The 14,491-nt window shown below is 52.4% G+C and overlaps 1 protein-coding gene across 1 annotated transcript in view; it reads left to right on the top strand.

The window, feature by feature from the left end:
• Positions 1-12,401, top strand: part of LOC116947547 (rho guanine nucleotide exchange factor 3-like) — a 31,042-nt gene extending 18,641 nt beyond the window's left edge. The window contains exons 6-10 of the mRNA XM_032963415.2: positions 1,220-1,296; positions 1,635-1,898; positions 2,863-3,036; positions 5,363-5,558; positions 8,351-12,401. Coding sequence (XP_032819306.2) covers positions 1,220-1,296; positions 1,635-1,898; positions 2,863-3,036; positions 5,363-5,558; positions 8,351-8,862 — 1,223 coding nt within the window. The 3' untranslated portion in view covers positions 8,863-12,401. The remainder of the gene's footprint in view (positions 1-1,219; positions 1,297-1,634; positions 1,899-2,862; positions 3,037-5,362; positions 5,559-8,350) is intronic.
• The last annotated feature ends 2,090 nt before the right edge of the window (positions 12,402-14,491 follow it).

Raw genomic sequence — 14,491 nt, 5'->3', positions numbered from 1 at the left:
CTTTGATGCGGTGAAGTTGTCCTGTCCCCTTAGCAGAAAAACACCCCCAAAGCATAATGTTTCCACCTCCATGTTTGACGGTGGGGATGGTGTTCTTGGGGTCATAGGCAGCATTCCTCCAAACACGGCGAGTTGAGTTGATGCAAAGAGCTCCATTTTGGTCTCATCTGACCACAACACTTTCACCCAGTTGTCCTCTGAATCATTCAGATGTTCATTGGCAAACTTCAGACGGGCATATATATGTGCTTTCTTGAGCAGGGGGACCTTGCGGGCGCTGCAGGATTTCAGTCCTTCACAGCGTAGTGTGTTACCAATTGTTTTCTTGGTGACTATGGTCCCAGCTGCCTTGAGATCATTGACAAGATCCTCCCGTGTAGTTCTGGGCTGATTCCTCACCGTTCTCATGATCATTGCAACTCCACGAGGTGAGATCTTGCATGGAGCCCCAGGCCGAGCGAGATTGACAGTTCTTTTGTGTTTCTTCCATTTGCAAATAATCGCACCAACTGTTGCCACCTTCTCACCAAGCTGCTTGGCAATGGTCTTGTAGCCCATTCCAGCCTTGTGTAGGTCTACAATCTTGTCCCTGACATCCTTGGAGAGCTCTTTGGTCTTGGCCATGGTGGAGAGTTTGGAATCTGATTGATTGATTGCTTCTGTGGACAGGTGTCTTTTATACAGGTAACAAGCTGAGATTCGGAGCACTCCCTTTAAGAGTGTGCTCCTAAAAAGAAATCTTTCTCATTGAGAGGGGGTCAAATACTTATTTCCCTCATTAAAATGTAAATCAATTTATAACATTTTTGACATGCGTTTTTCTGGATTTTTTTGTTGTTGTTCTGTCTTTCACTGTTCAAATAAACCTACCATTAAAATTATAGACTGATCATTTCTTCGTCAGTGGGCAAACGTCCAAAATCAGCAGAGGATCAAATACTTTTTTCCCTCACTGTAACAACAAAAAGTCAACACAGTTATCAATAACACCGTGGCCTTCATCGGAAACAGAAACAACAGGCAACGTTTTGTACTATGCAGGAGGGCCATTGTGAGTCACCTCTGATGTGTGCGCGCGCGTGTGAGTGAGTGTGTACGTGTGCGCGCGTCTTTGTCTTAGTTGTGCGCGTGCGTGCTCGCCAACACCACTTGCCCCAACAGTCTGTTGAGGCTATACGGGGGGAATCTTTGTCTTTTGTGTGTTTATCGCCGAGCACAGAGCTCGTAGAGCGGCTGCAGGAGGCGAGGGGCCCCGACGGATCCGTGGAGCGAATGGGACAGATCCTGCTCAACTGGGTGAGCATCAGCACCCCCACGCCTGTAACCCAGCACTGTCGAGCCGAGGGTTGGTGGATCACGGGAACGTTGTGAAACTTTCTTCCCGCGTTAAGGCGGCATCGCAAAAATGCGGACTCCACCCGTTCCGTCTGCATGGGATCGAGTGTTTCCCCCTCGCGTGCGTGCGTCTTCTCCGGGTGCTCCGGTTTCCTCCCACGTATAAGCACTCATTAATTGCCCGATAGCACCTTCATATATAAGGGATCGCAGAGCTTGGGACAATCGTCGGTGCCAACTCATCGCGCGGCTGCCGCTGCCTTCCCGCTCGCCTGTGGCCCGTCGTCGTGCCGGGCTAGGTTCCCCGGCTGCGCCCCGCGTACCGCGGCTACTGCTCGAGCCAGGCGGAGGCGCGCGCTCTGCTCGAGTGGCGGCGCCGCGACGAGGAGAGGGTGAGCGACTTCCTGCAGCGCTGCCGCGAGTCGCCCTTCTCGCGCCGCCTCGACCTCAGCAGCTTCCTGGACGAGCCGCGGTCGCGCCTCGTCAAGTACCCCCTGCTGCTGCGCGAGGTCCTGCGCCACACGGGGTCCGCGCACCCCGACACGCCGCCCCTGCAGCGAGCGGTGAGCGGTCGGCATCGTCGCCGTCATCATCATCATCATCGTCGCCGCCGTCGTCGTCATCAACAACAACCCATAATCACTCCTCCACAGCAAGGGGGGGGGGGGGGTTACCTTTACCGTCATCGTCATCAGCAGCAAAATCACTCTTGCCACCACCGGCACCACCACCATCATCACTAACACTATGGGCATCTTCATCATCATCATCATCCCAGCTGACCTCACCATGCGTACGATCGTGTAGAATCATCACCCAACAATTCACCCACTCACACACACACACACGTGTGTAGTGATATGGCATGGGTCACTAGGGCGCGTAGCGCTGGTTGCTGGCAGAGAGGGGGGATCTGAGGGTGCAGCAGCCCGGTCTGCTAGCAGGGCCGGAGAAAGGGATCTAGGGCATAGGTGACGGAGGGGACACGTGAGGTGAATCCCAGAACCTTCCGGTAGGTTCCAGAAGGGGGCGTGGCCGAGGGCGGAACCAGGCCACGCTGGGGGGGGGGGGATAAAAGGGAGGCCCCGACTCTGGGTCGGGGCTGTCGTCTGGAATGGAACCCGTCGTGCGACGTCTTCGTCCTCGTCTTCACCTCCTCGGCGTTGTCGGTCAGGCAGTGTGCCGGCTGTCCTGACCAAGTATATAGTTACCCCCTGTGCCTGTGATGGCTGGTGTCTCCCAAGTGATTCACTCCACAAGTATCATCATGTGGAGCTGCAGCAGCAGACATATCTCTATTATCCCGACCACAACCTCCTCCACCATGATCATCATCATCAGCACCACCACCATCATCATCATAACCACCACCAACACCATCATCATCATCACCACCACCATCATCACCACTGGCCTGTCACTCACTCTCCAGAGTGCAGAGGAATCACCGCGATCTTGGCCATGTGGAATCATCACCACCAACATCGTCATCGCCACCGGCGGGTGACGGCCACGCTCTGTCCGCAGCTGGAGGAGTCGCAGGCGCTGCTGGAGGAGATGGACGCGCTGGCCGGCGAGGCCGAGTGCCGCTTCTTCCTGGAGCGCCTGGAGCTCGGGGAGGGGGAGCAGCGGCAGCCGGGAGCGCTCGGCGCCACCCGCAGCTTGCGCTGTCAGGGCGAGCTACGCAACCTGCGCGGAACCGTGAGCACTCGCCCCTTCGCCAGCAGCAGCATCGTCGTCGTCGTCGTCATCATCATCATCAGCAGCAGCAGCATCGTCATCAGCATCGTCATCAGTAACAGCAGCAGCATCGTCGTCATCATCAGCAGCAGCAGCATCGTCATCAGCAACAGCAGCAGCATCGTCGTCATCATCATCATCAGCAGCAGCAGCATCGTCATCAGCATCGTCATCAGCAACAGCAGCATCGTCGTCGTCATCATCATCAGCAGCAGCATCGTCATCAGCATCGTCATCAGCAACAGCAGCATCGTCATCATCATCATCATCATCGTCATCAGCATCGTCATCAGCAACAGCAGCATCGTCATCATCATCAGCAGCAGCATCGTCATCAGCATCGTCATCAGCAACAGCAGGATCGTCGTCATCATTATCATCAGCAGCAGCAGCATCGTCATCAGCATCGTCATCAGCAACAGCATCGTCATCAGCATCGTTATCAGCAACAGCAGCAGCATCGTCGTCATCAGCATCAGCATCATCATCGTCATCAGCAACAGCAGCATCGTCATCATCAGCAGCAGCATCATCATCAGCAGCAGCATCGTCATCATCATCAGCATCGTCATCATCATCATCATCAGCAGCATCGTCATCATCATCAGCAGCAGCATCGTCATCATAATCAGCAGCATCGTCATCATAATCAGCAGCATCATCAGCAGCAGCATCATTTGCAGGGTTTGTCGTCGATCGGCCGTCACTGTTGTAGTCCTGTCGTTGGCTTTATTATTGTCGTCGTCCACAGCACAAATCATGAACATTGTCCATGAATTGATAATCACCCAGTGATATTCATCGTTGTCGTAATCGTCGTGGATGTCATATTTATTGCTGTCGTGGCCGGCAGCGTCATTGTTGGAGTCATCATCGTATTGACTATTCACTCGCCCACTTACTCACCCATGCATTCACACACCCACCCAGTCATCCACTCACTCACCCACTCACTTACTCCCTTAGCCACTCACACACCCACTCACTTACTTACCCACTCACTTATCCACTCACTCACCCACTCACTTACTTACCCACTCACTCACCCACTCACTTACTTAATCACTCACTCACTCATCCACTCACTTACCCACTCACTTATCCACTCACCCACTCACTTACTTACCCACTCACTCACCCACTCACTCACTTACCCACTCACTTACCAACTCAAACTACCACCCCACCCATACACTCACCACCCTCTCACCATACACTCACTCCCCTCCCCCCATACACTAATTCACTTTTAGATCTCAATTGAAAACTCATTTCTGTAGAACTGCTTACGGTGTGGAAAGAAAGTCAATATACATACACTTATCCCAGTGCCAGATTAAGCTAGTGCCGGGCCTGTAGCATGATGTTATTAAGGGGCCCTAAATGAAAAAAAAGACATAAATATTAAAACACGCATTTTTTTTACTTGCACAGTAAAGTAATTTAATTTTTCATTTGCTATACAGCCAGATTAATACAACAAATCGCTAACCTTAAACACCCAGTCGTTCATAAAAGTTGAAGGCATACTCTTTGGTTCTTTCGGTAAAGTCACGTAGGTAGAAATAAAATTTAACAAATCACGACGTTTCGATCGCAACACAAGCGAACTTCATCAGGTGGGAAGTTCGAAACGTCGTGATTTGTTTTATTTTATTTCTACCTACGTGACTTTACCGAAAGAACCAAAGAGTATGGATTCCTGCAGTCACGAAAGCTTCAAATCTAGTCTAAGGCAGTATAGTACTATAGTAATAGAGCAAGTGCAAAATCACTGAACCGGAATTGATAGCTTGAAAGCATTTAGCGCGGGGCCCTTGACAGTGCGGGACCCGCAGTAGCTACTACACATGTAGCTACTACACATGTAGCTACTACACATGTAGCTACTACACATGTAGCTACTACACATGTAGCTACTACACATGTAGCTACTACACATGTAGCTACTACACATGTAGCTACTACACATGTAGCTACTACACATGTAGCTACTACACATGTAGCTACTACACATGTAGCTACTACACATGTAGCTACTACACATGTAGCTACTACACACGTACTACGCGTGCAGCTACTACACGCGCAGCTACTACACACGTAGCTACTACACATACGCATGCAGCTACTACGCGTGCAGCTACTACACGTACTACGCATGTAGCTACTACACGTACTATGCGTGCAGCTACTACGCGTGCAGCTACTTCTGCTACCAGGATAATCCGGCACTGACTTATCCGCTCACCCCCCCCCCCCCTCCGTGCCACCCCGCCCCCCACAGAAGGTGCACGTCTTTGTGTTCGGCACTGCGCTCGTGGTGTCGCGCCCGGGCTCACACGCGGCGGGGGGCCGCGGCCCGCGCTACCGCGTCACGGGCAGGCCCATCCCGGCGTGCGACCTCGAGCTCTACGACCTCCGCGACGGCGAGGTCAAGGCGGGGGGCTCATTCCGGGGGGCCTTCGGGGCCAGCGAGACCGGTGAGGGGCGAGGGGGGGGGGGGAGCTGTGGGTGTGGTGGTGAGAGTGTGGTGGTGAGAGTGTGGTGGTGAGTGTGATGGTGAGAGTGTGATGGTGAGAGTGTGGTGGTGAGAGTGTGATGGTGAGAGTGTGATGGTGAGAGTGTAGGTGTGAGAGTGTGATGGTGAGAGTGTGGTGGTGAGTGTGATGGTGAGAGTGTGATGGTGAGTGTGATGGTGAGAGTATGATGGTGAGAGTGTGATGGTGAGAGTGTGATGGTGAGTGTGATGGTGAGAGTATGATGGTGAGAGTGTGATGGTGAGAGTGTGATGGTGAGAGTGTGATGGTGAGAGTGTGGTGGTGAGTGTGATGGTGAGAGTGTGATGGTGAGTGTGATGGTGAGAGTATGATGGTGAGAGTGTGATGGTGAGAGTGTGATGGTGAGTGTGATGGTGAGAGTATGATGGTGAGAGTGTGATGGTGAGAGTGTGATGGTGAGAGTGTGATGGTGAGAGTGTAGGTGTGAGAGTGTGATGGTGAGAGTGTGGTGGTGAGAGTGTGATGGTGAGAGTGTGGTGGTGAGAGTGTGGTGGTGAGTGTGATGGTGAGAGTGTGATGGTGAGAGTGTGGTGGTGAGAGTGTGATGGTGAGAGTGTGATGGTGAAAGTGTGGTGGTGAGAGTGTGGTGGTGAGAGTGTGATGGTGAGGGTGATGGTGAGAGTGTGATGGTGGTGAGAGTGTGGTGATGAGAGTATGATGGTGAGAGTGTGATGGTGAGAGTGTGGTGGTGAGAGTGTGGTGGTGAGAGTGTGATGGTGAGAGTGTAGGTGTGAGAGTGTGATGGTGAGAGTGTAGGTGTGATGGTGAGAGTGTGATGGTGAGAGTGTGATGGTGAGAGTGTGGTGGTGAGAGTGTGATGGTGAGAGTGTGGTGGTGAGTGTGATGGTGAGAGTGTGATGGTGAGAGTTTGATGGTGAGAGTGTGATGGTGAGAGTGTGGTGGTGAGAGTGTGGTGGTGAGAGTGTGGTGGTGAGAGTGTGATGGTGAGAGTGTAGGTGTGAGAGTGTGATGGTGAGAGTGTAGGTGTGATGGTGAGAGTGTGATGGTGAGAGTGTGATGGTGAGAGTGTGATGGTGAGAGTGTGGTGGTGAGTGTGATGGTGAGAGTGTGATGGTGAGAGTTTGATGGTGAGAGTGTGATGGTGAGAGTGTGGTGGTGAGAGTGTGGTGGTGAGAGTGTGGTGGTGAGAGTGTGGTGGTGAGAGTGTGATGGTGAAGGTGATGGTGAGAGTGTGATGGTGGTGAGAGTGTGGTGATGAGAGTATGATGGTGAGAGTGATGGTGAGAGTGTGATGGTGAGAGTGTGGTGGTGAGAGTGTGGTGGTGAGAGTGTGATGGTGAGAGTGTAGGTGTGAGAGTGTGATGGTGAGAGTGTAGGTGTGATGGTGAGAGTGTGATGGTGAGAGTGTGATGGTGAGAGTGTGGTGGTGAGTGTGATGGTGAGAGTGTGATGGTGAGAGTGTGATGGTCAGAGTGTGATGGTGAGAGTGTGATGGTGAGAGTGTAGGTGTGAGAGTGTGATTGTGAGAGTGTAGGTGTGATGGTGAGAGTGTGATGGTGAGAGTGTGATGGTGATAATAATCGTGACGGGTGGTTGACCCGGTCCTGGGCCTCCTTGCTTCGTGTCGACTCAGCCTCACATTATTACCCGGAGTGGTGTAAACATCAGCACCGGGGAGACAAAGGCGGACGGGTGTTGAGCTGGCCACATCACCCACTTGTGCACTGTGCCAGCTTTCATAGGTGCTCGCTAACAGCACTTTGTGTGTGAACAACCGCACTTAGTCCACTCAATGTAACCCGCTCCTAACACCCCCCCCCCTCTCTCTCTCACCTAAGCCGCATTAGTCGAATCCTCTCACTTAACCTCTTCTCTCGCTCACCCAACCCACACCCAACCTTCTCTCGCTCACCCAACCCTCACCCAACCCTCTCTCGCTCACCCAACCCTCACCCAACCCTCTCTCACCCAACCCTCTCTCGCTCACCCAACCCTCACTCAACCCTCTTTCACCCAACCCTCACCCAACCCTCTCTCACTCACCCAACCCTCACCCAACCCTCTCTCACTCACCCAACCCTCACCCAACCTTCTCTCGCTCACCCAACCCTCACCCAACCCTCTCTCACCCAACCCTCACCCAACCCTCTCTCGCTCACCCAACCCTCACTCAACCCTCTTTCACCCAACCCTCACCCAACCTTCTCTCGCTCACCCAACCCTCACCCAACCCTCTCTCGCTCACCCAACCCTCACCCAACCCTCTCTCGCTCACCCAACCCACACCCAACCCTCTCTCGCTCACCCAACCCTCACCCAACCCTCTCTCACCCAACCCTCACCCAACCCTCTCTCGCTCACCCAACCCTCACTCAACCCTCTTTCACCCAACCCTCACCCAACCCTCTCTCACTCACCCAACCCTCACCCAACCCTCTCTCACTCACCCAACCCTCACCCAACCTTCTCTCGCTCACCCAACCCTCACCCAACCCTCTCTCACCCAACCCTCACCCAACCCTCTCTCACTCACCCAACCCTCACCCAACCTTCTCTCGCTCACCCAACCCTCTCTCGCTCACCCAATCCTCACCCAACCTTCTCTCGCTCACCCAACCCCCACCCAACCCTCTCTCACCCAACCCTCACCCAACCTTCTCTCGCTCACCCAACCCTCACCCAACCTTCTCTCGCTCACCCAACCCTCTCCCACTTTCTCCCTGTCCCCACTCCTACCACCCCTCACGTGACAGCCAAGAACTTCTTCAAGGTGGGATTCCGGAACCCGGCCCACGGCCCGTCCCACACCCTGCAGGCCTCCGACTCCTTCAGCAAGCAGCAGTGGCTTGGCCACATTCGGGCGTCCATCGCTGAGCACCAACAGGATCTTCAGCAACATCAACAATATCATCAGCAGCAGCAGCAGGAACAGCAGCAGGAGGGACTCAAGGTCGAGGCGCCACCAGTGATGATGAGGAAACGAGGAGAAGTAATCTCCAGACTGCGCCCCGTGTCAGCCATGCTTGTGTGCCCGAGGACCTCCGTCCAGGTCTGTCCCGCGGCGAAACCCGGTGCCGGAGCTGGGAAGGTCGGAGCCGGGAGGACCGGCGGTGGGAAGGGCGGTGGAATTGGCAGAGCATCCGGGGATGGGAGGGGTGAACGGGCGGACCCCGGAGTTGTTGATGTCGACGCCGCAGGAGATGGGGACGGGAAGTGGAGGACGTCTCACGGCATCACGGTGAAGGTGACACCGGCGGGGATGTGATGGGTGGCCCGCTGCCCCCTCCTCGCCGGACGACGAAGTCCACCTCGTGAGGCCGCCTCGAGGTCACTCCGCAAGGCCGCGGCGTTATCACTCTCGTCGTTGCCATCATCGTCGTCGTCCGTTGGATGGCTCGTTGGTTCGAGTCAGCAGTGGCCGGTTGTCAAGTTGGTTAAGAATGGAGTTCGGACTCTCACTAGTGGCTGCTTGGCTGTTTGGTTATGGTTAATTCTAGCACTAGTGGCTGATTGGCTGTTTTGTTATGGGTAATTCTAGGTCTAGTGCCTGATTGGCTGTTTGGTTATGGGTAATTCTAGGACTAGTGGCTGCTTGGCTGTTTGGTTATGAGTAATTGTAGCTCTAGTGGCTGATTGGCTGTTCGGTTATGGGTAATTCTAGGTCTCGTAGCTGATTGGTTATAAGTAATTCTAGCACTAACGGCTGATTGGCTGTTTGGTTATGGGTAATTCTAGCACTAGTGGCTGATTGGCTGTTTGGTTATGGGTAATTCTAGCACTCGTGGCTGATTGGCTGTTTGGTTATCGACAATTTTAGCACTTGTGGCTGGTTGGATGTTTGGTTAGGAGTAATTCCATAACAAGTCACTAGTTGGCAGTGTTAGGAGTAATTCTAGCTCTGGCGGCTGAATGGCTGTTTGCTTAGGGGTAATTCTCGCTCGAGTGGCTGTTTGGTTAGGGTTCGTGGCAGAGCTTGACTCTGATTGGCTGTGTGAGCCTCTCGTCCGTTTGCCCGCCTCTCTGCGCTTTACCGCATCCCGCGTCCGGTGCTCACGGTCGCCGGGGAAAACCGCGAGACCCCCACGCGGTGCACACAGGGATACGGATCTCCCCCATACCCCGTGAGTTGTAAGGGTCGGCTTTATTAGAAAACTCATCGCTGCCACGAATGGGTCTATTCTGCTCGCTCGAAGTGATTGTTAAACGTCAATGTCTGCACTCGTTCCGTGTTTACGATAATATTGCTCGCTCTGCAAAAACGTAGAAACATTATCAGTCCGAATGCTGGTTTAAAATATTAGCACGGTTGGCTATGTATGGTGCGAAAGAAGTTCAACATGCATGCAATATACCTTAGTGCGCGTTGTCGGTCAGTGTAGTGGTAAGAAAAAAAAATCAACTTTAAATGTTTTCACTGGATATTGTTTGTTGCGCTATCAATTTGGCATGGGCCTACGGTTCACGCAGCAAGAACATCTTGAGTTATGATGATGTCGACTTGTAACGTGCTGCCGCCGCGGTCTTCACTCGCTCTCGGAGAGAGAGAGAGAACGACTCGGAGATGCGAGGAGGAACCACGGTCGAGCGGGAAGACAGTAGGAGCCAGGCAATGAGGAGCCGGCACCATCAACAATTGCCAAAGGTCTCCGGTCCTCTGTATATCGAGGTGTTATCGGCCGACATATGAGTGTTTAAAAATGTGTGGAAACCGAGGCACCCTGAGAAAACCTGCACGTGCGAGGGGGAAACACTATACCCCAATCAGATGGAACAGGTGGAGTCCACATTTCGCTGTACCGCTTTCTGACAAAGCAAGGGCATGAAAACCTCGATCGACGCCCAGGGGAAGGGAGTCTTGCAACGTTCGTGTGATCCATCAACCCTCGCTGCCTCCACAGTGCTGGATTACACCGCCTGACTAAGTAATGACGATTATAATAACATCAATAATGCTGCGTGCGCATTCGTTATCAAGGGAAGCCTTCACCGAGTCTCGAGACTTCTTCAGGAAGGTTTTGGCCAATTTCCATGAGCAACGAGAATTGATGTCTTCGCGTGCGGAAAACGGAGACTCCGGAAAAAAAACTGGGCACCTGCACGAGAGGCGATTCCACTGAACGCTCCGCGCTGATGGATTCAAGAATCCGTCACTCCACCGTCATCTCCTGGCCACCCTTGCTCCCACCCCATCGCTCGCTTGAGCTTAAAGCGCTGAGAATAATCGTATCTGCAACGTAAATGATACACTGTTACTTTAAGGTCAAGGCCTATGCACACAAGGGTCATATAACGTAGGATATGAATCTAATTCCAGCAGTGGATACAAAATTAACATGTGTTGTGTATACAACAAAATAATGTGTTAAGACCCAGCCAAGGTTGAGAGGTCATCTTGGCCCAAGCTGATGATGCCACAAAGCAGGGCACCTCCCTGCTGCCAACGCACTCTCGACTCTCCACCAGATTCCCTCAGCTGCTGACACACAAGATACAGAGACGACCTCAAAGATGTGCACTGACAGCCTTCCATCACCTAGCCGTAAATATATTCAAACAGAAATCCAGACTCGCACAAAACCCTATATATTCATACAGAGACCCATAGACTCACGGCAGAGACCCATAGACTCACGGCAGAGACCCATAGATTCACACGGAGGCCCATAGATTCACACAGAGACCAATAGACTCATACAGACACCCATTGTCTCACACAGACACCCATAACATCCCAGTGATAGACTCACAAAGTGTCCCAAAGACTCGCACAGAGACATACACACAAACGTCCATAGAGACCCATAGACTCGCACCGAGACCAATAGGCTCACATAGAGACCCCTAGATCCTCCCTGACGCTCTCCCACCATCTGCTCTTCGGTCTTCTCTTCCCCCTGGTCTCCGTAGTCATGGAGACCACTCCGATGCCCGTCTCGGTAACCGGACCATGACAGATAACGGCACTTGCTAGTGAAAGACAAATTGTCGCCTGGCAAAAAAAGCACAATGATAACATTGTTGATGATAATTCGTCGTGATTATCGTTTCGGTCACGATGATTGATTGGGGCCCAAATGGGTGAGGCTCGCAGAGTCGTTAGCCGGGATCTCTTGCCTGGGAATGCATCATGGTCAGCAGGGTTCAAAGGCCCGGTTGGGGACGTGCCGAGCCTGTGGTACCTGGTAAGAGAAACGGGGCCCCGTGCCTTCACCCTCACCCGTTAAACTAAACTAAAACAATGTTTATCTTACCAGGTAAAGCCCTTTATCAGAAGCGACCTGGCCACAAATGACAGCCCCACGAAGTGGCTTATCGCGTGGAAATGTATAGCAGGCAAATGCTCCAAAACTCATGTTTCTAAATATGGAGGGAAAACCCGGAGAAACCTTGAGAAAATGCGTCAGGGTCGGGATTGAACCCACGAACCTCCTGCATACCTGGCGAGGTAGTTAACATCTCGCCACTGTGACGCCGTTGCCGTGATCGCTCCACTGCTGGACGAAGGCCTCCCTTCCCCCCGAGCTGTCGACAACCCTCGCGATCCAGGGACGCAACAAATCTTCCCGGCGCCTCCGCAGAATTTAATTTCATGGCTCCATCTCGCTCGGTGGCTGTGCCCCACGGACGCGTCGCAGTCAACTTTGCCGAGGCCTTAAATTGACCCCCAAAAACGTTTTAGTCGATTTACGATTATATATTCGATATTTAATGTAAAAAAAAACAAATCTCTCGCATTGACTCACGTGTACATAATGTGTAATAATTTGCGCTGTCTAATAAAGCCAAAGGTTTTGTGTAGATAAAGCGGTTTTGAGGTCTAAAAAAAAAAAACTTTAGTAGGTTCGAGTTTGTGCTGAACCAGGTGGCAATAGGGATAGAGAGTGGAACCCGGGGGCCTTAAACCTCACGCCAGATTGGGCGCACAGAACTCACAGTTCGTGTTCACAGGGAGCGGTGGCGCAGCGGTTAGCGCTACACTGCGCTACACTGCGCTACGAACTCGGCCACCCGAGTTCGATTCCCGATCATGGCCAACACCGGTGACGATTATCTGAACCGGTTCTGGGCCAACCCGAGGTCGACTCAGCCTCAAATAATTTTACCTGGCACGATGTGGTAAGCATCGCCACTGGGGAGACAAATGCGGGCGGGCGTGGTGCTGGCCACCCGCCGCCTCGTATGCCGTGCCATTTTTCATAGGTGCTCGCAAACAGCATTTGCCCTAATAGTTTGATAAGGCTACACGGGAAATCTTTGTTTTGTGGCACTAGTGCCGCCTTGTGGCACGATTGGGAATTGAATTGTTTAATCAGTGAGCCCCCCCGCCATCCCCAAACAGAGGTGAGACAACGCCAAGCGGCCAGCAACCACCGCACTTAAAAGTTGTAAGGGCGTGACACGTTTCTTTAATTGAGCAAAGTTATTTATTATCAGGGCTTGGGAGAAAATAAACAACGGTGATGATGGGAGGGAGTTCCAGGGTGGAACAGTGCGAGTGAAGGAGCAGAGACATTCTGTGTGGTGGGTGGGTGAGTTGGTGGGTGAGTTGGTGGGTGAGTTGGTGAGCGAGCGAGTGAGCGGGTCGGCGGCACGGGCGGAGTCTGCGGGGGGGGGGCATTGCCCCCCCCCCTCCCCAAACTGCACTTCTTTATACATGTATTTTCAGTAGATTACAATTAAGATTATAAATAAATTGCATACACCCGCAATTCCTAATGTGGGGGGAAAGCGAACGCCTGCTGCCCTACAAATATAGAAGTTAGACTCCGCCTATGTTCGGTGGGCGAGTGAGTGGGTGAGTGAGTGGGCGGGTGAGTGAGTGGGCGGGTGAGTAAGTGGGCGAGTGAGTGGGTGAGTGAGTGGGCGGGTGAGTGAGTGGGCGGGTGAGTGAGTGGGCGGGTGAGTAAGTGGGCGAGTGAGGGGGCGGGTGAGTGGGTCAGTGAGTGGGCGGGTGAGTGGGTGAGTGAGTGGGCGGGTGTGTGGGTGAGTGAGTGGGCGAGTGAGTGGGCGGGTGAGTGAGCGAGTGGGTGAGTAAGTGGGTGAGTGGCTGGGTGAGCGAGTGATCGGGCGGGCAGGTAAGAGCCAGACTGAATCATTACCTCCTAGCGCACTGTCCAGAATATCAACCACAACTCCCCCCCTCTACCACCTGCAGAGTATTTTAAAGCAATAAATGTGAGTTGTGCGTCTTATAACCAGGTAGCTGTGCGTGTCCATGCGTGTGACCATATACATTGTTGAATGACTGCACCGACACCGGGCACACGTTTAGGATGCGTCTTACTATTCGGAGTGTCAATAACTAACGGTGATTCTATACTCTATATATACTCTATATATACTCTATATACTATATTCCGGTGTTCTTCACCCATTTGCAGAGGTCAGCTGTCACCGGTAAGCCATCATCAGTGTGATCACCGCTACACATTTAAAACCATTGTTGTGTTTCTGGCAGCACGAGGATGATGATGGTGGTGATGATGGGGCGGGGTTCTCACGACAGGCCACCCAGGGGAAGGCCATTGGCCCGCGGGCCTTGCATCGAAGACCATTGGGAGTATTCTTTTGTTCTCTCGGTAAAGTAACGTAGAAAAATAACAATAAAATAATAAAGTTAATACAAATTAAAAGCTACGACGTTTCGATCGCATCAGGGAAAGGAGGATCGAAACGTCGTGTTTTTTTTGTTTTTATTGTAATTTTTTGTATTTTTATTCACTTTATTTTGTATTATTATTTTTCTTTCTAACTACGTGACTTTACCGAAAGAACCAAAGAATATGAAAGCTTTAAGTCAAAATTGAGAGTGTTCCTTCCGAGGTGTTGCAACGCTGCCAACGCAGCAGCTCCATCACCGTCGCCCGGTGTACACAAGAAGCTCCACCGCAGGC

The sequence above is a fragment of the Petromyzon marinus genome, chromosome 30, assembly GCF_048934315.1.
Source record: "Petromyzon marinus isolate PM22_M1 ecotype Great Lakes invasive population chromosome 30, UKy_Petmar_22M1.pri1.0, whole genome shotgun sequence".
Classification (NCBI taxonomy): domain Eukaryota; kingdom Metazoa; phylum Chordata; class Hyperoartia; order Petromyzontiformes; family Petromyzontidae; genus Petromyzon; species Petromyzon marinus.
Note: the sequence above shows the minus strand (reverse complement) of the source record. Positions and strands in the feature narration are given on the sequence as shown.